Source organism: Meles meles, chromosome 18 (assembly GCF_922984935.1).
Source record: "Meles meles chromosome 18, mMelMel3.1 paternal haplotype, whole genome shotgun sequence".
Classification (NCBI taxonomy): Eukaryota; Metazoa; Chordata; class Mammalia; order Carnivora; family Mustelidae; genus Meles; species Meles meles.
This window is the reverse complement of record NC_060083.1, coordinates 64,228,403-64,256,193: the sequence shown is the minus strand read 5'-3', so window position 1 is coordinate 64,256,193 and position 27,791 is coordinate 64,228,403. Positions and strand designations below refer to the sequence as shown.

Here is a 27,791-nt window from a genome sequence, read left to right as displayed (position 1 = left end):
GGGAAGCACAGGGGTCGGGCCGTGCTGTTGCAGGACTACAGCAGCTGTCAGGGCTGACTCTCCAAGGACTCCGGGGCACCCCTCCAGGGCCCCCCACACTCCCACCGAGGAACCCTGCTGCGTCCGCAAGGACACACCAAGGCCATCAGGGCCCCATGCAGCTGTGTCCCCAGCACCATCTGGGACGGAGCAGAAGGGAAGGAAAGCAACCCAGTGAGGGGAGGGATCATCCTGACGCAGGGTAAGTCGGGAAGGCCAGCAGACACGGAACGTGGGGGAGAGTCCCAGACGGGAACTATAACGAACAAGATGATGAAATTCGAGCTTTCTCAGGAGACCCTGGCGGCCACACAGAGGTGACACAGGGAAGAGCCAGTGAACGTGAACATAAACTAAAATTCACGCACCTGAAGAGAAAAAAAACTGGGAGGAAAAAAAAAGAGTAGAACCCCAGGGCTGGAAGGCAGGGGAGGGTCCCATGGGGGGTGGGTGGGGGCGACAGGGTGTCCAGGGTGAGGCGGGCAGAGAAGATTCAAAGAAACGTGGCCCAAAACTTGCCACATACGGATGAACACGTGAATTTCTTCTTTTCTGCTTTCGAAGCTTCACCTAAGGCTCAGCTTCCGTTTCCCACGTAACGAAAGAACGAGTCCGCGCGGTGCCAGTGACATTTTACCCCACGCAGCCTCTCGGCACAACGCCCACCACAGCGTGTTCAGAACAAGAGACAGAAGTCGTAAGAGTGGCTCTCGGTTCCTCCAACAAAAGGTAACTCGGTCTGCTATTTACCGGACGTTGAAATCTTGGAAAGGCGACAACTGCCAACGTAAGAACACAGAAATGATGTGCGAGCAAACCTCACACCGCGGGCACAGCCTCATCGTGGCTCGGGCTACGAGTTGTCTAGGGTGTCCTCACAAGAACAGTCAAAGCAAGTTTCTCCCAAGACTGCGATCTGGGCACCTGGTTTCCATCACAAGGGACCACAGTGGACTGCACAGCTGAATCCCCAGAGAAGTACCCAGCTCCTCCTCCTCCAAAGTGGCCTGACTCCCTTCTTGCCCTGAATGGCTACATCAGGGCCTTTGTTTGGTGGAACTCTCTCAGAAGAACTAGAAAGCCGAGGGAGTAACAAGTTTCTTTGTTTTAGAATTTAGTATTTTTCAGAGAAGAGCGGAACGCAACCAGGAGCCAGGCCCAAGGATGCTCTGCTGTCCCAAGAACACAGGCTCAGGGAGGACAGCGCAGCTCAAGGACCAAGAGCAAGAGACCGCCTGCCACCTTACCACGCGCCCACATCCCCACGGCTGTCGGTGGTGTAGTCGTGCAGACAGCCCAGCAGTGTGCGGTAAATTTGGGAGACGTTCTCTTCACACACAACCTCGTCTGGGGCTCCTCCTGTTCTCACGCCAACCGTCTGGCAAACCCTGAAATTATGAAAAATGCATGAAATATGGCAAGTGTCTCGGAACCCCATCTTTCCCATCATCTTGGCCACACGCGACTCGCTGGAACAGGCCAACAACCTCAGAGACAGATTCGGAATACCAGAGTCCCTTCCACACTGACACATGCCGAATGATGCTTTTCCCCAAAATCACATCTCCTAGTGTCTGCAGCTTAAAACGTGCGCAGGAGGCCAGCTGTGCTGGCCCTTCCCACCCTCCACACTGGCAGAAAGGGGTGGTATTGCCACAGAGCAGAAGGGGGCACGGGTGGGAGACAGAGAAAGGAAAGTGTGTCCCGGCACGCATGCTGTGTGTGGCCAACACCCCGGGCCAGTCCACACGGCACTTCCAGACGAGCAGAGATTCACGCCCGGGGTCTCGAGGCGGGCTGCTGCTCCGGAAGCAAAGAAGCCTGACATTCGCTACAGTGACAATGACGAAAGAGTCAGTGAGCCTCTGAGTTGGAAATATTCTTCGACAACCCTCCGAAAAGAGAAGACACGAGAAAATAAAAGGTCACACTTGCTTCAAAGTAGATTCCTCGCGTGAGACGGGGCTCTGGCCCACACCGACAGGGACCACCCTCAGTGCTTGGTCGCTGGCCCCTGGGAGAGCAAGGGCTGGGGCAAAAGCCCGGACACCCACCTTGAGATCGCCTTCAAAGCATCCCGCCTGGACTCGGCAAAGCTCACGTCCTCCGGACAGACAGCTGTCACGGCTCCCAGGCCCGCCAGCACCTGGAAGGCGGTAACACGTCCTCCACAGAACACGCACCTGGTGGGCCCCACGCCCTGCCACAGGCGGGAGGACACGTGGCTGGGGGCACCTGCTGCCCCCAGGTCATCTCCGTGGGGCATCCCCAACGCCAGCTGCCCCCTTTCTAACCCGTGGCGCAGAGCTGGGAATTATGACCCATCACCAGCCGACCCCTGGTGTCTCGATCCGTTACTTCTCCCAGGGCCATTCGGTCCCGAGAGTCAGTCACATGCTCCAAATGGATGAGCCGCAGAGCTGAGTTCTAGGCCGTGTGTCCAGTGCCTCTGACCCCAGGAAGTCCCAGGCAGGAGGAAGGGGACTCAGCACGGATGTGTAAAGGTGGGAGCGTGTTCCCACAGACGCAGTGACACCTTCCTCTGTCACACTAGCACTCAGTCCCTCCACGTCCCTCCTGTCCGCCAGGAGCCCTCAGGAGCACCCCGTTTCCTCCTCATGGCCGCACGCCCAAACAGGCGTGGATTCGTGGTCGGACCCTCCCGAGCCCTCCCCAGCCGGCTCACACGCAACGCCCAGACCCGACAGGCCGCTCCCCCGGGGTGCGGGCACGTCACCTGCTGCAGCCTGCCTCTCAGGAGGAAGTGCGGGAGGGCGCCCAGGGCCAGCGAGAAGCCGCAGCGAGTCATCTCCTCCGGGCTCCGCAGGTTCGCGAGGTACAGCCCGATCAGCTCCTCTGAAAGGACACGACAAAAGGGCCGCTGCCTCCTTCCTGCACGACGTGCACTCCTTACTCCATCTCAGACCCACGTGAGCAGCAGTGAGAGAAAGGGAGGAAGCACACCGGCGTCCGAAGCAGGTGCCCCTTCCGAGAGGCTCCGAACGAAACGGATTTCAGAATGTTTATCACAGGGTCTTGAAGTTTCCACAGACAACCTGAACGCGCGATCTCACTCTCGGGAGCACGAACGCTGCAGGGGCAGAGTGCCGGCTGGCGTCCGCTTCCCCAGCATCACGCATGGGGACGTGCTGCCCCCGCCCCGGGACGTGCAACCAGGTGGGCTGAGAGCACACTGCGCGCGGGCAGACACGCTCCCCAAGACGGGAAGGCCACTGTCGGGGTGCAACAGGGGCAGGAACAGAGGGTGCAGGGCAGACACGAGGGGCAGTCAAGGCGGGAAGGGCAGGGGGCTACCGGGCTGTCCTAGACCAGCGCTGCTCAGGAGGGGCCAGGAGGCTGCACCCCAACCCGTCTGCCCACCGTGACCGGTTCTCGTCCTCACCACTTGGTGTCAACACAGTACCACCGAGGGGACATGTGCACAGGAACCTCAGGGCCTACGTCAGGACAGCGAAGGCGCGCCTGTGCGCGCCCCGGCACGGCCACCTCTGCTGGCTGGGTCCCCCGCACCCTGGAGGGGACACACCGCTCGCTCTTCCGGCGGGCACGATGACGCCACCTTCTCTTCTGAGGCAGAAACTGAAATGTGACCTCACCGTCCCAACTTTCAAAAACAGACTAAATACAAAATGAGGTCTCTACCGCTTTGTGTAACACCGCCTATGGTCAAGGGAAAACGTCACAAATCTGCAAAGTCTGTCAGAAGACCACATCACAGAATATTTTATTTTTGAAAAAAACCACAGAAAGTAGACGGAGGCGACTGCACACACGATTTTCACCATTTAAAATGACGTACAAGTGCTCCCTGCGCTTCCGAAGTGACTGTCGTGCACGAGAACGTGGCAGGGCCCCCAGGTGGGCGGACATGAAGCTTCTCGGCAAAGACCCATCACGGGTCGGACAAACCACCACGAGAGGGTTCTGGAAAACCTAACTGAGGTGATGCTGGGCAGCGAGGCTTCTGTGAACCAGAAAGGTCAACGTGCACACACACCAGGAAATGTGGCTCTGCGCCTAAGGGAACCTGAAAACCACATCTGCCCTAAAGAAGTCACTGATGCCGGGGGCGCCTGGTGGCTCAGTGGGTTGAGCCTCTGCCTTCGGCTCAGGTCATGATCTCAGGGTCCTGGGATCGAGCCCCACATCAGGCTCTCTGCTCGGCGGGGACCCTGCTTCCTCCTCTCTCTGCCTGCCTCTCTGCCTACTGTGATCTCTGTCAAATAAATAAATAAAATCTTTAAAAAAAAAAAAAAAAGAAGTCACTGATGCCATCGGAGACAGGGAAGTGGACCTGCCCGGAGGCAGACCCTCTGAGCCCATGGGACCCCGGAATCGAGGACCAGAAGGAAGAGGAAGGAGCCGAGGAACAAACACCAAGGGAAACACGGGAACAAACGAACAGGACATAGGAGGCTCCCTCGGAGGCCGGATGAGGCTGGCGCTCCGTCCGTGCACAGCGGGAACCCCTAAAGCGCCAAGTGGGGGAAGCGGACCTGAAACGTCACTCAGGCAAGCGCCGTGACAGAAGCACAGGCTCTGCGCGGCGGCCGTCACGCTCGTCCTTGCTCGAGCGCGGGAATGAGCGCCGGTCTAGAGTGGGAGAGCTACACAGACCTGGCACCCGAGAGCAGCAGGCCGGTGTCCCCCACCCCGTCTTGGCCCGGCGCCCGTCTCGGGCCCCTGCCTCCCACACCCTGTCCGCCTGCAGCAGGACGCAGTGCTCCGACTCCCAGACTCTGTGCGCCCGCGTCCTGCCGGAAGCCCCCGCGGCCCACTCACCCTGCCTGGCGGGGTCCGCCTCCCCGGTCTCCAGGGCGTAGTACTCGTTGCAGAGAGCAGCCAGGGCCAAGACGGCCGCTTCCTGAAACAAAGCGGGACGTGAGTGTGCCGGGCGGCCTCCCGGGCGCCCCAGCCGTGGGGCCGTTCTGCTGTCAGGCCGGTGTTTGGAACAAACAGAAACTGAATCACATCCTCCTTTCCAGCATGTCTGACCACCGTCCGATACAGTAACGACTTCAATGTTCCCTGCAACTGATAATCTACATGGAAAATGTGATTTCTTCCCTTCGATGTAAACATCTTCTAATAAAACAGTTGATAATAAAATGGGGCTTTTTTTTTCTTTCCCAGCAGAATCCATGAAGGGCCAAGTGTGTGTCGTACACGCGGAAGTACCATACAGGCCTCACTTAGAGGGCAGGCGCGGGGCCGGGGCCGGGGGAGGAGAGTGGGAGCTGATGTGGCAGCGGTCGCGGGCCCCTGGGACCCTCCCGCCCCCCAGAACGCATCCCCTGCCGAGAGGAGGACCAGCGCTCAAGGTGGGCCTCTCAGGGTCAGACAGACAGCGAGGGCAAATGCTGGATTCCCACGTTCTTCCCTTGCTTCCCCACATCAGGCTGCTGAGCCCAGCCCCGGACAGAGGGGTCAGAGGCTGCACAGGGAGGGCCACCGGCTCAGGGACAGGGCACACAACGCAGCGTCACAATGAGATGTCCCCTGTGCAAACTACCACAATCCCTGCTGCTGGGAATCAATTATGGGACTGTTCCTGCAAGGGAGTCTGGAGGCCTCACAACGAAGCGCTCAGATTCCGTCAGCGGAACTGTACTTGGGTTCTACGGAATGATTAAGTTCCTTAAAAAACAAACAAACAAACAAACAAACAGCATATGCAGGAGGCTGGGTAATTAATCATTTGGGAAATCAACACAGACTCCCATTTCTCCACCCTCAGTACCAAAGCCCGTCAGCCTCTGCGCGAGGACCTCTATCACAGCTCTGCTAGGCAGTCACCTGTCCCAGGACAGGACAACAGCACATCGGCCACCGGACTCACACACTGTTTCGCTCACAACAGCCAGCGCTCTCGGGCAAGGACCCTGGACCGCAGTTCCCACCCGCACCCACCTTCTGCGACGCAACAGGACACAGAACCCCCACCTGAGTAAAGAGTCACTATGGACACACAGGAGAGGTGTTCAGAAGCTGAATCTAATTAAACCAGAGACTGTCATACAAAACTGAAATAATATTCTGGTCATCATTGGCTGCATTGATTTTCCTGATTATAAATTACACAGATAATACCATCGAGAATTCCCAATATAATTGTGGCATTTATCAGTGATCACATTCATGTATAAAACGTGCTCATAATACACATAGTCCCTTGAAACAAACACTAAGAAAAAAAATTACTGTCACTTCTCTTTAGGTTTTTTTATTTACTCACTTCAGAGAAAGCGCGAGCACGTGCACGAGCAGGGGAAGGGCAGAGGGGGAGGGAGAGAGAAAGAATCTTAAGCAGACTCTGCACTGAGTGCAGAGCCCAACACGGGGCTTGAGCCCACAGCCCTGAGATCACGACCCGAGCTGAAACCAAGAGCTGGACACTCAACCCATGGAGCCACCCAGGTGCCCCGAATGTCCGTTCTATACAACGCAACAGAAACCTTGCTTACCATACCTTGATCTGTTGTCTAGAATGACTTGAAATAAGATGGAGATTTCTCAATGTGTCATTTATCAGCCACTGCCAACCATCTGTCAAAGCAACAAAAGACACGCATCTATCAACTGAGAACATGGAGACAAAATTACAACAACAGATCTTCGGCCTCTTAAAGTGGGTGAGCTTCAGGACGCGTGTGGACAAAGTCTAAGGCAAACGTTACACAGGGTTCACCACTCCAAGGCCCCTCCATTTGGAGGGAGAAAGCCCTCTTTTGGCTGCTGAAATGTTAGACTGTCACCAGGAGAGAGCTTTGCTCCTTTGACGCTGCAAGCTTCAGGGGGTCACTTCCAAAAGCACCTCTCCCTCAAACAATGCCCCTGGGCCCCCACTGAAACCCTAAATATTTAACTCACTTAGATCCCACATGACCAAAGAATGCAGAATTTTTCCAATTCTTTTTTTTTGGGGGGGGGGGGGAGTCTCCTGGTCCCAGAACTCCTCAGGCCACAAAAGCACAGAATAGAGTCTGCCGGGGGACAGCGTCCTGCCTCCGTGGCCACGTGCCGTAGAAGGTGGAGGGCTTTGGCCACTGTCCCACAGGAGCGGGTCCTCAACCATCCCACCTGCACCCCGAGTCCTGCAGGCCTACACCATGCGTCTGTCGGGGTGAGGGATCGCCAACACTGGCGGGCTCAGAGGACAGCTGCCACGGGAGCTCTGAGGAAGGAGCCTGACCTCTCAGGAGACACGGGAAAGACTCTCATTCTGAGGAGGAGCGTGGCGGGGAGGCTCGTTGTTTACAACGGGTTATCTGTCCCAGCCAGTTCATTTTCACTTTTTAATCTGAAAAAGTTCTGGGAAGAAATGCCACAATGTGTCTACAATGAAGAAGAAAAGCACTTACCAATTATGGAGTCACCTCTAAAAGGCATCTTGGAAAGGGACAAGTTTTCTATTAAAACACACACTAGGAAGAGAAAGGACAAATGCATTGTCATGTCTCCAGAAAACGCCCATGGCAGCACCTGCCTGGCCTTCTCTGGGAGCCGAGCTGCTGGCACCAGACCCCCCCCCCCCCCTTCAGATGCGTCTGGGCTGCCGTCCGGCCAGGCTGGCAGCAGCCCCAGCCCCTCCTTGGCCTCGGAGAACCTGCTCCAGATCCGGCCCAGGCAGAGGCAGCCCCAGAGCCCATGGCTACAGATGTGACCCCAACGCGAATCCCCAGAGACGAATCCTGATTCAGAGGTGCATGTGCTCCTGGGACCATCACGCCCTACAAGTGACCCTGAGCTGTGGCACCTGCCTGAGATGAGGACCACAGAGAAGCCGCTAACACGGGAAAGGGGGGTCTCCAAAGGACAGGCAGCAGCAGTCCTGTCACGGGTGCACACTCACGGTCCACCTGGGTCAGGCCAGGTGAGCACCCAGGAGTCCGCTGAGGGGCAAAATGAGGCAGATCATGAGCACTGAGCCGCACGCTCTCACCAGACAGAGAAAGCAATGCTGTTACCCTTGATAGGACGGTTCCTGGACAAGCTATGGTGTTAAATTCTGGGTAAATTCCTGTCCTCTGGGAATGACGTGTCAGTTTTTTAACTAAAGAGATGATTTCCACACCCAAGGGCAGCAGTTGGTCCAATATGATCAGTAGGTTAAAGACACCACCCCCCGCACAGAAAACCACCAAAGTGCACAGTGGAACCCACAAGCTGTGGGCGCCCACCTGGCGGCTGTCCTGCGGGCTGCCCTCTCCCACCGCACTGCCCGCCAACCCTGCCGGGCCCACCGCTCCGGCAAGCGGCCCTGCACCCCAGCGTGCTCCATGCCCCCAACACAGCCACTCCGGAGCCCTCTCCCCGATCACGATCACCCACTCACAAGAGGGAGGCCCTGTATCCACCACACGCGTCACACTGAACTGGACACGGTAGGGTTTTTTCTGGACGGTATAAATAATTTGTATTTGCTGAAAAAACTGCAACACTCCATCAGAGAACATCATCAGAAAAACATCAGAGAAAAAACCGCCACCCGCATTTTGGTGACGACCCCTGGGCACCTGGCACGGCCACACCCACCTCATGCTTCTACAGAAGCAGGAAGGAACAGTGCTGCTTCCCCACGGACACCCCCTTTTCCAGGGTCTCTCTACACCCCCACCCTTTCTGTCCCTCCACCAGGCCTGAGTGGACAGCAAAATGAGCAGGACACGCGTCTCCAGACCCCGTGCTGACAACAGCTCTCCCTTAAGTTGACCGTGTGCTGGGGCGCTTGCGGCCACCATGCAGGGACCAACGAGCCAGAGAGCCGTGCCCTGAAGTGCCGCCAGCCAGCACGGAGTGAGAGCGCCACCACGCAGCCCGCATGCGCCCGGGGTGCCACCGACCAGAGATGAGATGGTCCCCCTCCACGCAGCTTCTGACTCCCGGGACCCAGGCCCAGGAATGAGACCCTCTGGCCACCACCCTGCTCTTCCAATGACGGAGCCAACACCTGGCGACCTCATGCCGTGGGTGCAGAACAACTAGTCCAGTAAGGCCCCGATGGGCGAGTGTTCCCCGCCCCGCTCTCGGTCACTGCACCAGCAGCGGCCACACGTGCCTGCAGATGCTGACGGTCCGTGTGTCCCCACACGGCTCTGCAGGCCGAGCCTCAGCAGTGACGCCCAGAGCGGTGGGCGCACGGGAGAGCCTGGGGCGGGTCACGCTCCAGGGCCAGAGCCGGGGCCAGAGCCGCGAAGCTCTGCCTGTTGGGGGAGGCTGGACACCGGTCCGCACTAGCCACCGGGGCACAGGTCTGCGCTCACATGCGATCTCCCTGCATCTGCTCTGGCCGTTTTTAGGGTTCTGCACACCCCGTAAACAGTCAGGCTTCCCTTCACCGCAGCACAAGGGTTTCCTCTCGCTCCGTGTTGCACTTGCTGGCTTACACATGCAGTGTGCGATACGCGTGTGGACACACTACTCTCTGCGGCTCCTGCCCGTTCTGCTGGGTGGCCGCGTGCCCGAAGCCAAGAACGGAGCAAACGGCACCGCAGCCCTCGCCAGCAGGAGCTGTCGGAGCAGGAGCTCAAGACGCGGTGTCGGTCCGCTTCGTGGCGCAGGGAGGACAGACACACGGCAGACGAGACTCGCCGGAACAGAGGCACCGCTGACACCGGCTCCACGAGCTTTTTCTGCGCTTTTGCGCAGATTTGAAATTTTCCAAATTGAGGTTTTTAGGGACCAATGCTATCCTACAATGTCTCCTAAAATTTCTTTGAAGCTTTTTAAATTGTATTTTCTGTTTTTGGGTTTTTATTCAGAAATTTAATTCTGGATCTGTAGGAGGTGGGGTTGTGATTTTATTTTCTTCTTTCCCTTCGTGATGCCATCGTTCCTCAATAAGCCACTTTCCACACCAGCACAGGACGCCGTGTCGTCACACACCAAATCTCATGCGTGCACCACACGGGCACCCCCTTCTGACCCTGTCTTCTGCTCGACCCGCCTGTTTGCCTGCTCCTGAGAAAATGCCGCTCCGCTCTGAATGGTCTTAGAATGTTTTAAGGACTGGAAAATCCAAGTCCTCAATTTTTATTTTTTTTTTAAAGATTTTATTTATCTGAGAGAGAGAGAGAGAAAGCAGGAGCGGGGGAGGACAGAGAGGGAGGGAGAAACAGGCTCCCTCCAGCACCCCTACTGAGCAGGGAACCCCCCGCCCCGTGGGGCTCGATCCCAAGACCCTCAGATCATGACCCAAGCCAAAGGCAGACTCTTTACTGACTGAGCCACCTGGGTGCCCCCAACACCTCAATATTTTTTTTAACCCCTCAATATTTTTTAAAAATAATTTTCTTGGAGATTTGTCGTGCACGTGAACTTCAAATGCATTTTATCAAGCTAAGGGGGCGCCTGGCTGGCTCAACGGGAAGAGCATGTGCCTCTCAATCTCAGCGTTGTGAGTTCAAGCCCGACGCCGGGTGAAAAGAGTATTTAAAAATAAAATCTTTTAGAAACAAGCAAACAAACAAAAAACACAGGGCTCTACAACTCCCTGTGATTCAACAATCATTGCAAAATAAAAAGTTAAAAAAAAGTTACAGACTAGGTCATTCAGATCAACCCACCAGCCAAGACGACATTTTTAAAAAGGTGGACCAAAGGAATCTGTGTGTTTCCATCACCAGGAAGCTGCCAAGGAAACGGAGAGCCCCAGGCAGAGACCAGGGCCACAGCTCTGAGATGAGCCACTTCCAAGCAGCTGGGGTGACTCCAGAGAAGGCACGCACTGGAAAACCCAGGAAGATGGCCAGGGTGCCCACGAGCCCTTACAGGCCACTGGGACAGAGCTCCTGACGGAAGCCAGAAAACCCTCACACAGGCTTTAAAGGACCACATCCTACACAAACCTAGACACAGGCCCACTGGCTCCAGCCAGCACAGAACCACTCAAGCCCTGACAGGGATGGACGCGCCCCAGTCCATGCACAGCCCCTGCCTCCAGCCAGAAGCCCACGGAAAGACTGTCTGGGGGAGCGAACAGTCCTGAGCCTCCAAGTCCTTCTCCAAGTCTTCACACACAGTGTCCTACACAACCACAATCACATAAGCTCTAGACAATGGCATTATTAGATCTTAAATGCTCATTTTGTTCAAAAAGGTAAAAGAAATCATTAAAAACTGTAACAGTAATGCAGAAACTATTAAAAAATAAAGATTCTGAAACACAGAATCACGAGAATCAGAGGGCACACAGTGGCGCGGTCCGTTGAGCGTCCAACTCTCAGCTCAGCTCAGCTCAGGCTTGATCTCAGGATCGTGAGCTCAAGCCCCATGTGGCTGTGGAGCCTACTTACACTTACACACACACACACACGAACTAGGAAGTCAACGGACGGGTTTAATAACAAACAAGACCCAGTGGAAGAGAGAGCCCGTGACGTGGACTGTGGGGCACAAAGCCCACACAGAAACGGACAGGCAAGGGGAGGAGGCAGGACAGACGTGAAGGCTGGAGACGCGGGTCTACCTTGCCGAGCCTGGCGCACCAGATGGTGTGGGAGAAAGAAGAGCAGAAGAGTGTAACTTGGGGAATAATGGCTGAGTTCTTCCAAAAGCGACCCAAACAACCTGCTGACACACGGTCACTCCCCTCGCTCTCCGTGAGCCGTGTGAGCCGTGGAAACCAGACACAAAGGGGCCAGAGGAGATTCACGGACTGTCTCGGTCAGAGCAGCGAGGAACAGGTGAGTTCTCAACAAAACAGGAAAGAAACGAGAAAACAATGCAGTTGTCTTTAGAGTATAAATCAGTCCGTGTGGAACCTGAGTCCTACACCCAGCAACACACCCTTTAGGAATGAAGATGAAAAAAGACATTTCAGTCAAACCAGAGGACTTATGGCCAGCAGACACATGCCATGGAAAACACAAGAACGTGGAACACAAAGGAAAAAGGCCCTTTGGAAGCTCTGAAATGCAGAAAGGAAAAAAGAGATGTCTTAAAAGGCAGGCAAGTGGGTACACTTACATGAATTTTAACGACATAAAACGATAATGTCTCGTGTGACTTAAAACATGTATAAAACTGGAAGACATGACAAGAGTTAACGTGTCAGGAAGGTCTCGTCCGGGTCCTCGTGTCCCACACTACGAACCAAACTCGTAGTATGTGCTCAAGAAAATGCCTTCCCCCCATGACTAAGTGACAACCCGTACATGCCCTGGAGGACCTCGCCCTCCTCCGTCCCCTGTACCCACCTGGCAGCAGCTCCCGCTGACCAAAAGCAGTGCCCCACCCAAGAGCAGCAGCACCCTCAGGATGTCCCCCCCACGGTACCCCCCTCAGGCAGCCCTGGAACAGAGAGCAGCATGGGAGAGTGGGAGGGGCAGAGGGAGGGCACCCCCCGCCACAGACCACGAGCCACAGCAGCCTTCCGGAGGCACGAACACAGCACAGCAGCAGTAAGGGGTTTTTTCCTTTCCTCTTTGCACGAAACAAAGAATTTCTCTATGTCGTCATCACTCTGGCACAGATGAGTGGCGGGTGCGGCCGGTGAACAAGGGTGGAGGGAGGCCGTCTCTCAAGCCTTTCCAAATGCCACCAGAAAGTGGCCGAGAACAAGCGGCGACTCCCTGCTCCCCCAGTGATCACGGCTGGGCGGGCCTAGGGGACAGGCCGGTACCACACGCTGCCCTGGGGCGGGGGGCAGGGACGGGCAGGGGCAGCCCACACGGTGCGGACTCTGCAGTGCACCTTGCCAGCACGTGAGGCAGGACCTGGTGGTCCCGTATTGCTTCTGCCGGTCGTCTCCGGTCTTGAGAAGCCGCTTCCCTGGAGCTGCTGGGAGCCAGGACGGTGGCCACACAGGCCCAACGCCACCGGGGGGTTGGAAGCTGCTGGGCGTTGGGCCGGGAGCCGCGAGCACACAGCAGCAGGCGCAGCGCACAGCCCCCCTGCTCCTCGATGGACCCCAGTGCGCCGACGATGGCGCAGGAACCCCGCGGTCGACAGGGACGGCGCCCCCAGCGGCCCGGCCCGCGGAGCAGTGCAGCCTGGCTCTGGCGGCCCCTGGAGGAGCCTGCGCCGGGCCCACGCGAGCCCCACCGGGAGATGCAGGAAGGGGCTGCGGATTGCGGGCCGCAGGCAGGGCGCAGGGCAGCCTCCGCAGCTCTGCACCCGAGGGCAGCGACCAAGTGCGCGTCCAAGGGCCACATGCTGATCTTGGCCCTCAGCGGTTCCCACCGTCGGCGCACGGGAATCAGCTTTCCGGTCTGGAGTTTATTCTCTGGTGACTCAGTCCCACAGGAACACGGGAGCTCATAGGGAGAGAAGCTGCTGCGAGCCAGGACGCACAGACAGGAATCCGGGAAGTCGACTCAGGCCCTGCCTCCCGGCCGAGGGCTACGGGGCACGAGCCGTCTCCCTGCACTGCCCCGGTTCAATGCGATGCTCACTCAGTGCCTCGGGCACTTGGTCACCAGCAGCCCATCCGTATGGCCGATGAGGCCCTTCGGGGCAAGCGGGGTCAGGGAGGACACAGCCCTCTAGGTCCTCGCGACAGGCCGTCTTTGTTAGGAACGGACATAGAACTCAAGTCAGGCTCTCCTCCTGGCACCGAGTGGAACGGTCCGCGGCTCGTCAGGGCTTCCTTCTTGCATTTGTAAAGAGAAACACCGAGAAGAAAACCACCTACTTGGAAGAAGCCTCGCAGACCTGTGCCTTGTAACAAACCACTGGGGTCTGAGGACCCCAGCCTCGCGAGGAGACGGACGCCCCTTTCAGCACAGACTCAGACTCGCAAGGAGCTCTGTCCGGCTCTCCCGCTGCTCCTGCCTGTCCGAGGCCCGCCCTCTGCACCCCAGCGTCCACTCTGCCCTCACGGCTCCCCGGCCACGTCTCCTCAGCACACGGCTCCCGTCTTCTTTCTCACGGGCCGGCACCGACGTGGCGCGAGGCTGCGGCACACCCTGGTCTCCCCGCTGTTTCGCTGCTCCTCCCCTGCGGGCGTGGGCCTGTGCCTGCTGCCCCTCGGGCCGCACGTGCCCTGTTGAGGTCGCCTGTGCCCCCGGGCACAGCCGAGCTGGGAGGCAACAAGGGCACAGACTCGCATGTAGATGATGTCGCTTTTCAAATGGAGTCCCAGGAGCCCATGACTTCTTCCTGTCCGCGGGTCAGACAAGCGATGTCCTGTGTGTCTGACTGGGGGTGCGGGGCAATCCTGGGGGCACAGCTCCCCGCCCCGCCGCCACACCAGAACACTTCAGGACCTCTGCTGTGACCAGCTATGGCCCCGAGGTCCTGCCCACACGCCCTCACTGTGCCCTCGGCTCCTCAGGGCCAACTTTGCCTGTCCTACCCAGGCCCTACCCACATACCTCCTGCTCACTGACCAAGGGACCACCTCGTCCTCAAAGAGCCCAGCACACGTCAGCCTCGTGGCTGCTTGGGATCCCCGGCGTCCTCCCACTGGCCAGGACCGTGCCCTTCTCTGGGGCAGCACTCGCCACACGGCTGCTTCTGGGGCAAAGGGACGCAAGCCTGTCCCACACGAAGTCCCCACTGCCATCGGGGGCTGCGCGTGCAGGTCAGAGCACAGAGCCACACACAGCCCGGCGGGTCAGAGGCCTGCAGACCGGCTCTGAGGTCGGAGCGCAGGAGCTCGGCGAGACCTTCTCTGCGGCCACACGAGATCCACATGTGATCCCTGCTCCTTAGTAGAACCAAGAACCCCAAGTGAGGACTGACGTGGAAGGCGGACAGCAGCAGCTCTTTGGGGAGAAAGGATCGGGGGCGATGAGAGCAGCAGGGCACACGGCGACCTCCTTCCCGCGCACGGGGGTTGCTGGCAGGCACAGACAGCCCCTCGGCGGTGGGGAGGGGAAAGGGACAGTGCTGGGGGTGTCAACTGGGCAGGGCAGGCCACATGGGAGGAAGGACACACCAGGGACAGTGAGAACCAGTGCAGTGGGTTGTTCCAGAAGCAAGGGGACAAGAATTCCAGGAAGAAAAGGAACCACCAAGCACACATGCTGAAGGGTCCGGGCCACAGGTCAGTGCATGGAGCACTCAGGAGCCTGGGAGGGACACAGGACTGGTGGCGCCCCCCTCTCCCACCAGCCCGGCCCCGGCCACGTGCCCACCATGGGCCTGCGCTCAGAGCCTATAGGCCCTCCCTGACCTCTCCACTCCCTCGTGAGGGGCTCCCCCGCATCCAGGCCCGCCCGCCTGCGCATAGCCAGGCCCTGACAAGTGGAGGAGCACTGGGCTGTCCCATGGGCTCAGCTGGGACAGCTCCAGGAAAGCTCACACGCTGGCACCGTCTGAGCTCCCAGTGAACTCCCAAATATAACCCGAAAAACTACCTTCCGCTCTACAGTTACACACGCTGCACTGAAGACGGAAAGACAAATCACCCCACCGTTCACCCACCCCAGCCCAGCTGCAGACCCAGTGCTACCAAAACACACCGAAACACATGGGAGCCCAACGGTCCTGCAGCAAACAGGCCGGCGTGGAGGCGGCGGTGGGAGCGACAGTGTGCGACCACCGTGCCGCAAGGGCAACTCCGACCAGAGCAGTCCTGGAGAGGGAGAGGCCAACGCCCTTAGGACTTTGTCACATGCAAGCCCACGGCTCAGACCTACCTGCGTGTCTCATGAGTTCTCCTCCTAGACCCCTGAAAATTAATGAAAACATTCACAGTTAGAATCTTTTCCCCGGACATCACAACATCACATTGCCCCGCTGAGGGGCAGAGGTAGACACTGCGCCCACCCCCACTTCTCAGTGCCAGCAAACACGGCCCTTACGTAAGTCGACGGAAAATGTGCTGTGACCATCCTCCACACGAGGTCATTCTGACTCTCAGGTTTACTGGGCATGGTCATCCTTACTGCCTTACTGCACTGTACAGTCACACGGCACAGCTTCCAAATACTGTTCAATCTGACTCTTGGGACACCAAGGGACAAGTTAGCGCCATCAGCCCGAGCAAACAATCCACTGATGCCCATTAGAGAACAGGACTCTCTCCCTTCTGCCTTAAGCAATGCAAAAACTGGATGAGATCCAGGAAAGGAAGGCTCCTGATGTGGAAAACAGTCTGCTGGGGGGAGAGAAGTGGGCAAGCCATGGGCACTCCCAGGCTCGGGGTGGGGAGCTAAGCCTGGGGTCACCTGCCCACTGAGTCCAGGAGAAATTTAAACCAAATTTAGAAACAGAACAGATGGGGTGCCTGGGTGGCTGTTGTTAAGCGTCTGCCTTCGGCTTAGATCATGATCCTAAGGTCCTGGGATCGAGCCCCCGCTTTGGGCTTCCTGCTCAGTAGGGAGCCTGCTTCTCCCTCTCCCCCTCCTGCTTCTATTTCCTCTCTTGCTATGTCTCTCTCTATCAAATAAATAAATAAAATCTTTACCTTTTTTTAAAGATTTTATTTACTTACTTGACAGAGAGAGATAGCAAGAACGGAAACCCAAGCAGTGGGAATGGGAGAGGGAAAGCAGGCTCCCTGCTGAGCAGGGAGCCCAATGAGGAGCTTGATCCTGGGGCCCTGGGATCATGACCTGAGCCGAAGGCAGACACTTAACGACTAAGCCACCCAGGCGCCCAATAACTAAAATCTTAAAAAAAAAAAAAAAAAAAACCCAGGCACAGATGTTTTTAGAGTTGGTAACCTGCTCATGGGCACCACCATAAGCCATCGGCGATCAGACAAAGCTGGGGCGCAGGGGCGTCCCCTTGTCCAGCGGTGCCTGCCTCGGGCTCCCTGTCCGCTCTGGGCCACGGTTTATCAGTCCAGGGGAGCAAGCATTTCACCGGGAAGAAACGAGCACGTTCCCCACTTGAGGGTGACTTGCTCCTCTGCTTTGTTAGAGCACGTGGAAAGCCAGCGTGGATGGTGTCTGGAAGAGCAGAAGCCCAGTGGCAGCTCCCCAGGGGCTGACCTCTCCTGGCCAGCCATCAAGGAAAGTATGAAGCCGGAGCAGTCACGTCCATGCCAGAAGGCACAGCCACGCCACCCTCCTTCCCTGGGCTCAAGCCACACTGAGCAGCTGCGGTCTGTCAAGGCACACACAAGTCTCCACCAGCTACTTCTGGTGAAATGTCCATTAACCCATGTGGGGAAGAAAGCAGGACCCGTGAGCCAGTGAGGAGGTGGGCATCGTCTGCAGGGCAACTCGAACACCCCGCCCCAGCCAGAGGAAGGACAGGTAACTGGAACCATGCTACGGAGGCCTCCCAGGACCTCAGACTCATCTGTGCACCAACCACAGGGCCCGCGGAGCCGCAGGCGGTCCCGACACAGGCCCAGCCACATCCCACAGGTGCTCACAGGATGCAGACGAGCCCCACTCACACTTACATACTGGCTCAAGCACGGGGCTATCTGTGGTGGAGAGGAATCCGTTACTGGGAAGAGAGGCCATGTATCTGTGCAACTGAGCCATGGACAGAGCTGTCCAGAAAAGGGAATTCTGGAGTAAGACAGGGTTCCAGAAGACCAACTTTACCTTTGAACAGCTGCCAAATCAGCAGAGGACAATGCCAGCTAGACCCTGGCCAGGGGCTCAGACCAGGACCACTGACTCTCGGTCCCCCTCCCAGGGCTTCTTGTGCCAAGAGACTTCTTTCAGATCTACTCAGGTGACCCGAGTAGGTCTGAGACCCTGGCCACGTTCAGGGAGAGATGAACAGGTGAAAACATCAGGAACAACGGAGAATAGGCCAGGTTCACTACCCTGTACAGTTTCATTAAAAAGCCACTCCGAGGGGTGCCTGGGTGGCTCAGTGGGTTAAAGCCTCGGGTCATGGTCTCAGGGTCCTGGGATCGAGACCCGCATTGGGCTCTCTGCTCAGCGGGGAGCCTGCTTCCCCCCGCCGCCCCCTGCCTGACTCTCTGCCTGCTTGTGACCTGTCAAATAAATAAATAAAATCTTAAAAAAAAAAAAAAAAAAAAGCCACTACGAAACATAAAGAGGCAAGTCCCAGCCTCGGAGACAGTTCTGGATGGTCGCGTCTCACATCTAGAACATGTTGAGCGGACAGCTCGGTGAGAAGACAGACCATGACTTTTTTTTTTTTTTTAAGATTTTATTTATTTACTAGAGAGAGGGAGATCACAAGGAGGCAGAGAGGCAGGCAGAGAGAGGAGGAAACAGGCTCCCTGCTGAGCAGAGAGCCCGATGTAGGGCTCCATCCCGGGACCCTGGGATCATGACCTGAGCCGAAGGCAGAGGCTTTAACCCACTGAGCCACCCAGGCGCCCCAAACCGTGACTTTTTTAATAAGCAAAAGATGCGAACAATCACCTCACAGAAGAAGACAGGAGATGAGATGCCCAGTCACACAGGAGAAGGTGCCAAGGTCACTCGCCGGCAGGGAGCTGCGACTCGGGGCTGTGCTGGGCGGCCTCACCCACCCACCCACGGGGCGGCTCCCAGTCCACCCAATGTGACGAGGACAGGGAGCACTCCCAGACACCGTTGCCGGGCACACACGGGCACAGCCCTCTGGACAAGTCTGTCGGGGCCTTAAAAATGCCGCCCCCCAGGGATTAACCCAACAAAAGTGGAAACACACGTCCACACCAAGACTTGACCACCAACGTTCACAGCACACATATCCCAAGTCGCCAAAAGCTGGAATAACCCAACCCCCCGGACCTGGTGGGCAGATGAACGCGCCCAGCACGGTGACACAGAGGCAACACGCGGTGCGCACCACCCACGGGCAAGCCCTGCGACCTCACGCTCCGTGCGAGCGGCCCGACCGCAAGGGTGTCCCAGCGCGACTCCAGCTGTAGGAGACCCACAAGAGGCAGCACCACAGGCAAAGAGCTCAGACGGGGCCGCAGGGCTGGGAACGCCGCGGGGCAGGAGGGCAGCGTCAGGGTGACAGGAGCTGCTTGGCGTGGGGCTGCAGCCACACAGGCACCCGCCACGACCAGCGCCGTCCGACCACACACTTCCACGTCTACCACCGGACACCAGAACCACAATAAAGCTCAGAAACACCAACCTTCACATCTTCTGAGTGTGATGCCCCTCAGATAGAGGAGCACCGGCCCGGTAAGTTTACCCTGGGGTGACTGGACAGGAGCCCTAACAGGCCAGCCCCACCTTCACTGACAGAGAACCTTTTCCTTCAAGACACGAAACACAAGAACGCGGGGTCTGTGACGCTTACCTGTATAACTGACGACCGTAGAGCTAAAAGGGAAAGTGAGAGTTATTTCAGCGCGCGGGTTTTCAGTGGTCCAGTAGGTACAGACAGTCACTGGGCGAGGACGGGGGTGAGGACAGCAGGAGCAAGTGTTTCTCAGGCTGCGTTTCTCAGCTGACGGCGGGGCCCACTGCACTCCCGGCTCCTTGTGACGGCTTTCCAGTGTCCCCACTTGCAAGGGGACACCAAGGCACAGAGAGGGGAGCCAGGGGCGACCTGTATCCTGATTCCAGGGTCCCCAGACAGCCTCTGCAGCAGCCGGGACCACCAGCACCCCTCTGCCCAAGATGGAATGGAGCCTGGTCCACACCTCTGTGTCCCCCAGAAACTCAAGGGAGCAGGCTCGGCTGCCTCCTGCCCCACAGAGGACCCCCAGCTCAGGGGATGCCCCGCCCGGCCGCCATGTCCTCACACTCCCCCCTCAGGAACCCCACCGCGTGGGTTTGCCAAAATCCTGAAGTCAGTAGCACACGCAGAATGACGGTCTAGTATCCAAATGGAGCACACGCACAGGGACAAATCTTCAAGAATACACAACTCCATTTGGGACAACAGACATCCAGCCCACCTAAGTCGTCTCGAGTGACTCTGAGGTCACCTGGTAACACTGGGCCTGTGGCTCACACTTCACCTCTTCCGAGTCGCAGAGCTTTGGAAAATCTCAAAAACCCACACAAATGGACACACGTCGCCCCCGCCCCCGCCCCCGAGATGTGCAAACACAGATGCTGGGTGCACGTCCAGACTGCAGGCCCACCGTGGACGCACAGGTGGGAGTCAGAACCATCACGCTATTCTACGGGCCCCTCCACCAGAACAGGCCACGCCCATGACAGAGGCATGGGACACGCCGGAGTTGCTGGGCTCCCAGGGGACCGGTGCGGCCGGGCAGCTCAGAAAGACGAGCACCGGGAGGAGCGGCCTTGTCGGCGGCATTGCCCCGAGCAGCGCCGGCTCCAGGAGGCCCCCCCGCCCCAGACGAGCCGCCAGTGAGGCCAAAGAAGAAACCTGCTTCTGAGCAACAGACCCCAGGACTGACCTGAGCAGGACCTGTCCCCGTCACTCCCTGGGGCTCCCATCGGGGCTGGAGAGGGGAGAGGGCTTGTAAGGGCAGGGGACAGTCCCAGGCACCAGGGGACCTGCAGAAAGGGGCACTTCGGCGGGCTGCGCACAAACCTGCTGGTGAATCTGCTTCAGGCCCCGCACGGCCGCTCCGTCCAGGTAGCTTGCGACGGGCCTGCAGGGGTTCAAATACAACAGCTGAGATCCTGAGGACAAAAAGCACCAAAGGAGCCTCGGGCTCGGAAAGGTCTGCATTTTGTCCAGGTGCCCAGCCAGCTCCCCCAAACACCTGCAGAGTGTAACCCCCTAGAGCAGCGCCTTCTCAGAGCGGTGGGTGTATGGGCCTTCCCGTAAAGCCGTGACCCGTGTGCAGCAGCTTGCCGACGACGGACACAGCCCTGGGATAGGGACAAAAGGAGCCCCTGCCAGAGAGCCGAGACCCGCGGGGCCGCACAGCAGCCCACATGACTGTCCGATCCTGAGCTGAGGCCCTTATGACCAGAAAAGAGCCCACACAGCGGCCTCCCCACCACCCTGGGAAGGCACAGGCGGCCCTCAGCTTGCGTCCGGGAGCCTGGATCTCAGGAGGCCTCCCAGCCTCCCCTGGGAAGGGACTCTCTGTGCCTAGACTGTGGCACAACCAGGCAGCTTGTGCCGTAACCTGCTTCCTTCCGAGAGTCTGGGGTGTGGGTCCACACAGGTGGAGGCCGCCCACATCCCAGGCCCCAGGAAAAGCCCGGGCGCTGGTGTCTCTGACCTGCCCTTGTGGCAGCTTCCCCAGGCTGGCAGGCCCTGGCATGTCTTATGCCGCTGCGCTGGGCAGGGCTCTGCCGCTCGACCACAGAGAGCCCTGCCGTCCACACCAAGGCCTTGGCCTGGCCCACAGGTGCCACTGCACCCCCACGGGGACGTCCCTAAGCTGCTCGACAGTGTGTGCCTAGACTGTGGGGCACAAAGGGGTGAACCCGACCAAAGCTCCGGGGCTTGTCGCCAGCACCCTGCCTCACTTGGCCCCCAGGGAATCATCCAGAGTGATGCGAAAGGACCAAAACGCGGCGCTCCTCAAACTACAATCCAGAGCGCAGGTGACACGTGGTGTGTTTCGAGCTCTTGCTTTTGCGGAAAAGCTGGCTGGAAAGAGAAGTAGAACCCAGATGGTAGCCCTACAAACTTACAAAACACAGCATGTCTGGGGCCACTCCAATGGCCCAACAGCACGTGTTCCCCTGTTCTTTGTTAGAACTCCGCCAGCCAGGGGCGCCTGGGTGGCTCAGTCAGCTAAGCCTCTGCCTTCAGTTCAGGTCACGATCTCAGGTCACGATCTCAGAGTCCAGGGATTGAGCCCCGCATCGGGCTCTCTGCTCAGTGGGGAGCCTGCCTCCCCCTCTCTCTCTGCCTGACTCTCTGCCTACTTGTGATCTCTCACTCTCTGTGTCAAATAAATAAAATCTTTAAAAAAAAAAGAAAGAAACAAAGAAAGAACTCCACCAGCCAGAAAAGTTCTCAGTGGAACTGTTATCACTTCTATGTCCTGGTATTCTAAAGTATGGGAAGTCCTAATGAGCAAAGAATCCTGATCATACGGTCCACCCACTCCCCTCTCTGAAAACGTATCTTGGTTTTATAACCGAACTCGATACCCAAAAAGACAAGGAGATGTAAGGAAAAAGTGACACCTAAGGCCATCAGTGGCCTCAGCTGGAGAGGGGGCGGTCCGTCAGTGGGCATGGCTCGTGGGAGAAGAGAGACACTAAAAGCTCCATCGGCTAAAACACAGGAATCTCACGACCCGGCGGTACCGTCACAGGTAAACCGACATGAAGAGGGGTGGGGTTCCCAGCTCACGACCACAGTGGTTCCCGCGGTGCTTCTCCTACCTGCCCTCTTGGACCGCGAGTCGGTAGAGGCCGCGGGCAACCTCTGCACAGGCAAGCACGGCCCCATGCCGCGTGTGCAAGTCCAGACTCTGCGTCATGGCCAGCAGACGTGGAAGGACTGTGAAGGACAAGGGCCAGGTAACACGTCAACAAGTGCACAGAGGGTAACGTGTCAGACTCACAGACTCAGGATCCGGAGGAGAGACACACCCAGGGAAAGTGACCTCTATAAGGGCCATGAGCGCAACGGCCAGGTCTGAACCCGAGTCAACACGCCAAACCCTCCCTGACACCCAGAGAAGTGAGCAGGATGGGCCGGGGAGTGGGGGTTGCCAGGGGGAGCTTCCCGATTCTCAGGTCCCCAAGACACAGGGGAGCGACAGAGTGGAGAGAGAAAACCAGTCTCCGCTGCAGCTAAGTGGCCGGCAGCTGCTCTGCCTTGGGCACCAAGCAGGACGGAGGCAGAGCAGCAGGCCCCTCGAGCAGGGCGGCCTGTGCCGCCTGGGAGCCTGATGCCCCCCCGCCCCCGCCCCAACTCAGTGCAAAGGATGCGTCCGTGACTGTGGTGCTCTGGGAACAGAAAGCAGAGTCACAAAACCCTTACGGGCTGGTAGGGTGCCCGCAAAAAGCCACGCCTGCAAAAAGCCTGTGCCCCACCGACCTGGGAGACCGTGTCCCTCTGAGCCTCCACCTCCCTGAATACCCAGAGGCACTGCGGCAGGGGCTGTAGAAGCAGCTGGCGTCCAAGCCAGCGGCACCCCAGCGGCACCCCAGCGTCCAAGCCAGCGGCACCCCAGCGTCCAAGCCAGCGGCACCCCAGCGGCACTCAAACACGGCATCCAGCTGCGGTCAAAGCTCAAGAACTGGGGCCATCCCTTGCCCTGTTAACGCTCTCCAACCGGGAAGAAAGGACGAGTGCCCCTTCATTCAGGCCATGAAGATTACCGGTCATAGGTGAGTAAGAGAATCCTGCCATCCCATTTCAGGAACAGACCAGGAAGCTGAAGGCCTTTAGAAACTAATGGCCCAGAATGCGTGAGGGACACCCAGAAGTGAAATCGGTAACCCTAATGAACACAGCGTGACCACCAGTTACCCTAGTAACAGTGAGAATAAGCATGATTTAAAGCAATTTGAGTATGGTTCCCTGCGTTGAAATGAGATGCTTATTTATTCTGGAATATGGGCTCTTTCTTAATGATAACAGGCGTGATCATTTTCGACCCGGTGGATCTCCTCTCCGGCAGAGCTGGGCAAACAGCACGGTGGGCTAGTCCCACAGCCAGGGGCTGCCAGGAAGCAGCTCACTGTTTATTACTCTGTGAATTACTTCACCACCACCATCAACAAAAGCTGCTTCTGAAATGCACGAGACACGTAACGGAAGCCATCAGCCCCCCAGGGCCCACAGGCCGCCATGCTCATGACATCTGGTCTGTTCCTGACCAAGCAGACCAGTCCTTCATTCACACGCTTCTCAGCGAGACAGAAACACGTCACTCTCAGCCCTCCGGGCCAGACCCCGCACAGGGGCGCGTCCCCACCCCCGCCGTGCACCCGGCCGATGCGAGCGTCGCAGCAGCAGGACGCCGGCGCACCTACCGTGAGTGGCGCTGTATGCAGGAGCTCGCTGGGCCAGGTTGTGCAGAGCCTTCGCAGACAGCTCTCTGATGACCCTGGAGGGAGGGACGGAGACGACGGTCAGTTCCTTCCTTCGGACGATTCGAGCTTTATCCCACTCGTGAAGAGAGCACAGACAGAACACACTAGCTCAAAACCACCAACAAAAATAAACACCCATGAACGAACAAATAAGCACCTGTGATTGTAACAAACAAGGACAAGCAAACTCACCCAACGGAGGGCCTGAGCTTGGCCTGCACCGCGCACTGCTTGTCTCCGGGTTCTCCAACCTCCCACCCCGCAAGGGTTCAGAACACAGGAGTACTGGGCACAGCCACATGAAACCCACACTGGGAGGACCACGAGCACGGCCCAGGAGCCTTGTCGCATGGCTCAAGCTACCAGATGGGAGGCACATCATTTCCAACCAAAACACAGCAGACGTGCCCAGCCCATCTAACGACAGAAGAAGCCCCCAGGCTGGTGAGTGGGACCTCGAGGCCCTCCTGAGCCTGCTGGGGCCAGATGGCCTCTGACCAAACCCTGACCCCATGCTACCCCCCTGGCACTAAACGCCAGGAGGATACGGCGGAGGAAAGCAGTCATCACTGTAACGACAAGGCTTTGGGGGACAACAGGACAACACAGAAACAGGACAAAAACCCTGAGTGGAAATAAACATGCAAAAGAGGACTATCCGTGTTCTGATGATTAGACATCTGATACACATCAGCACAGACTGAATACAGAAACATGAAAACAGGAAGCCCCCCGGACCCAGGCAGGACCACGTCCCACCCCTCCTGGGCCCCCGGGTCCGGGTTTCCACTTCTGACAGCAAACCGTGAGTTCTTGGAGGCACCAAGACACGCAACACCACACGCCACGACCACCACGCCCGACACTAACCACTCGGGGACTAACACCAGCCAAGCAGCACTGCACCCCCGCAGCCCCCAGAAATATTTGGTCAACGTTCAGGAAGCTGTTTCTGAAGAATGAGTGACAGCGGGTCTCAGAGCAGAGAGCCAACTGTTTCAGCAAGAGAAAGCCCCAGGGAGGCCAAGAGTGCGGCCACTGCAACGGGTACAGTTACATGCGTCCTGCCCAGTTAGTGGCACGTCAAGCATAACCACCTTTTCCTACTTAAAACCGCTTCTGCCTAAACAGAAACCTAAAACGACAGAACTCGAAGAAAAGAGTGGAAGAGCTCCTGGCGTTAGCTGCAACGACGGCTTCTTGGTACGACACTAAAAGCACAAGCAACAAAAGTAAAAATGGGGGGGGGGGGCGCCTGGGCTCCGTGGGTTAAGCCTCTGCCTTCGGCTCGGGTCATGATCTCAGGGTCCTGGGATCGAGCCCCGCATCGGGCTCTCTGCTCAGCGGGGAGCCTGCTTCCCCCTCTCTCTCTCTCTCTGCCCGCCTCTCTGCCTACTTGTGATCTCTGTCTGTCAAATAAATAAATAAAATCTCTTTAAAAAAACTACTTCTTCAAAAGTAAAAATGGGTAAACATAATAGATAAGTAAGTCCGCATTAAATCTGTAACTTCAGTTTATCAAAGGACATCGTCGACAGGGCGGTGAGGCAGCCTACGGGGTGGGAGAAAACCCCGCAAACCATGCATCTGGAAACGGAGCAGCGCCGGACACGTGAACCCCACGACTCAACAACAAAACAGGCACCGGATTAAAGAATGGGCAAAGGACTTGAAACGTTTCTCCCAAGACGACACAAAAATAACGAGCTGACGCCCGAGAACGTGCTCGCACATCAGAGTCACGAGCCACCTCATGTCCACTGAGATCGCCACTTCGGGCCCGTGAGCGGGCCCGTGGGGGGTGCGAATGTAAGACGGCAGAGCCGTCGGGAAAACCAGTATGGTTCTGGGGGCTCCTCGGACGCTAAAAATAGGGTTACCACACGACCCAGTAATTCCACTCCTGGGCATTTACCTGCAGGAGCTGGAAGTGGGGTCCTGAGCCGAGATCTGCACACCTACACCCACGGCAGCCGTCTGCACGGCAGCCGAGAGGTGGAAGCAGCCCCGGGTCCGCCGACAGATGACGGGCAAAGAAAGGGTGGTCGGTACACACCGCGGAGTGTCACTCGGCCCTCACATGGAAGGGAATCCCGTCGCCTGCTCCACCACGGGCGCGCGGTAAAGAGGTGATGCTCAGTGGGGTCAGCCAATCACAGAAGGGCAGACACGGTACAGTTCTGCTTACATCGGGACCCCAGAGGAATCGAATTCTTAGGGATAGAAAGTAGGACGATGGGTGCCAGGGCTAAGGGAGGAGGTGGGGAGGACGAGTCCCTGCTCAACGGGGACAGACTTTCAGTTTTCAACACGAAGAAGCTCTGGAGATGAACGGCAGTAACATGTGCACCACAAGGGATGTGCGTGACACTCCTGCACTGCACGCAGAAAGTGCTTCAGACGTATTAGCCTTTTCCCCACAATCAAAAAAGTTTTTAAGTTACGTTTATCTTCAAATCAATTATTTGATTGAAATTATCTTCAAATCAAATTATTTTGGGTGTCAGAAAACTTTCAAAAAGAAACCCAAGAGAATGGACCAATATCTCTTAAAAGTGATACTATTTAAGGTAAAACAGAATCCCTGTACGAGTCAAGGCACACGACCCAGCAGGGTCTGTGGAGAATTCGGCACCGGGCTCCCCACTCTCCATAAGCCAGCCATGTGCTAACCGGAGAACAGGGAAGTCCCTACTTGTGCCCTTCTGGCTGCCGGCCCCTCACTGACAGACCCCGACCAAAGACAGACGCAGAAACATCTCCACCTCTGAAGAACCCTAGAGCGACAAAGCCACACCAAGCTTTATGAACCCAGTGCGCTAGGGAGCGTTAGCGGATGTTACCCTGAGGGTCTCCAGCCCTGACAGAAAGGAGGACCAGACAACATTCCCCTCCACGCTGCGGCTCACACACCCTGAAAACTTTCTGGTTTTCGGACCTTATTCTAAAAACAAAATGTCCACAATGAATCTTTATTTTTTTTTAATAAAATTAACAAAGCAAACGCCACGAGGAAAAAAACAGAAAACAAATAGCAAGATGACAGGCAGGAAGTGAGCCGTGCTGACGAGCACATGAAACGTGCAGGGACTAAGGCCTCACACAAAAGGCAGACTCCGTCCGAACGGACACCAGCACAGGCCCCCAGAGACTGGCTGGGGCTGAGAGCACAGGGCAGCGGGTGGGCTCCCCCTGCCCTTCCTCCGGTAAGGCCCCAAGCTAAGAATGGTCTTTACATTTTAAAAGGTCATAGAAAGAAGAAACAAGAAAATATATGCAACAGTGACCGAAGATGTTTACTGTCCGGCCCTTTAAAGAAAGTATGCTGACCCTTGGGCCACAACTGTATCAAATCACACTTGAAGACAAGAAATCTAACAGGAAACTGAAGAATGCATCATAGTGATAAAGGGCCAATCTGCTGGGAGGACCAAAATTATCAATGTAAATGCAGCTACCAAGAGAGGCCCACCCAAAACCCGTGGAAGGTACGTGCCAGGACCACTGGACAAGAACCTTCTGACCTCAGCTGGAGATTTCAACAGCGCAAGAGGCTAGTCCAACACCATGGGTAATAATGCACGTGCCATTCTGGTCTTAAATACCCTACTGACTGATGGGCAAATTAACTAATTTCTCACAGGTTCGGTGCATGGGATCTTTGTCCTAATTACAAGAATTTCTGCAGTTAGGCCTCAAGTGTCAGAAACCGGCCCAACTCTTAGCAAGACTGTGGCAAGGAAACCAAGAGAGGGGCCTCCTGGTGGGCAGGCCATGCCCAAGCAAGGTGCTCCCGCTCCTGGAGGCACCCGGCGCCCGAGGAGAGCCTCGTCACACACGGCGCTGGCCCTGGCAGAAGCTGGAGCCCACTCCCCAGCAGGTCAGAAGGAACTTTCTCCAAGTGACGCGCACCCCGAAGCAGGGGCTCCAGGCGTAGAGCCGACCGAGCTACTCATCCGCAGGCACCAC

At 57.2% G+C, this 27,791-nt stretch overlaps 1 protein-coding gene across 4 annotated transcripts in view; it reads right to left on the bottom strand.

Moving 5' to 3' along the window:
• TBCD (tubulin folding cofactor D) overlaps positions 1–27,791 on the bottom strand; it is a 152,590-nt gene that overhangs the window by 15,649 nt on the left and 109,150 nt on the right. For all 4 annotated transcript variants that reach the window (XR_006815858.1, XM_045984081.1, XM_045984082.1 and 1 more), the window contains exons 19-29: positions 23,763–23,836; positions 22,161–22,278; positions 20,398–20,458; positions 19,186–19,208; positions 15,645–15,676; positions 7,422–7,484; positions 6,530–6,606; positions 4,843–4,924; positions 2,777–2,895; positions 2,094–2,185; positions 1,287–1,427 (exon numbers count right to left, since the gene is read on the bottom strand). Coding sequence is in view for 3 of the 4 variants with exons in the window: in XM_045984081.1 (XP_045840037.1) it covers positions 1,287–1,427; positions 2,094–2,185; positions 2,777–2,895; positions 4,843–4,924; positions 6,530–6,606; positions 7,422–7,484; positions 15,645–15,676; positions 19,186–19,208; positions 20,398–20,458; positions 22,161–22,278; positions 23,763–23,836 (882 nt within the window). In the remaining variant the exon portion in view is untranslated. The remainder of the gene's footprint in view (positions 1–1,286; positions 1,428–2,093; positions 2,186–2,776; positions 2,896–4,842; positions 4,925–6,529; positions 6,607–7,421; positions 7,485–15,644; positions 15,677–19,185; positions 19,209–20,397; positions 20,459–22,160; positions 22,279–23,762; positions 23,837–27,791) is intronic.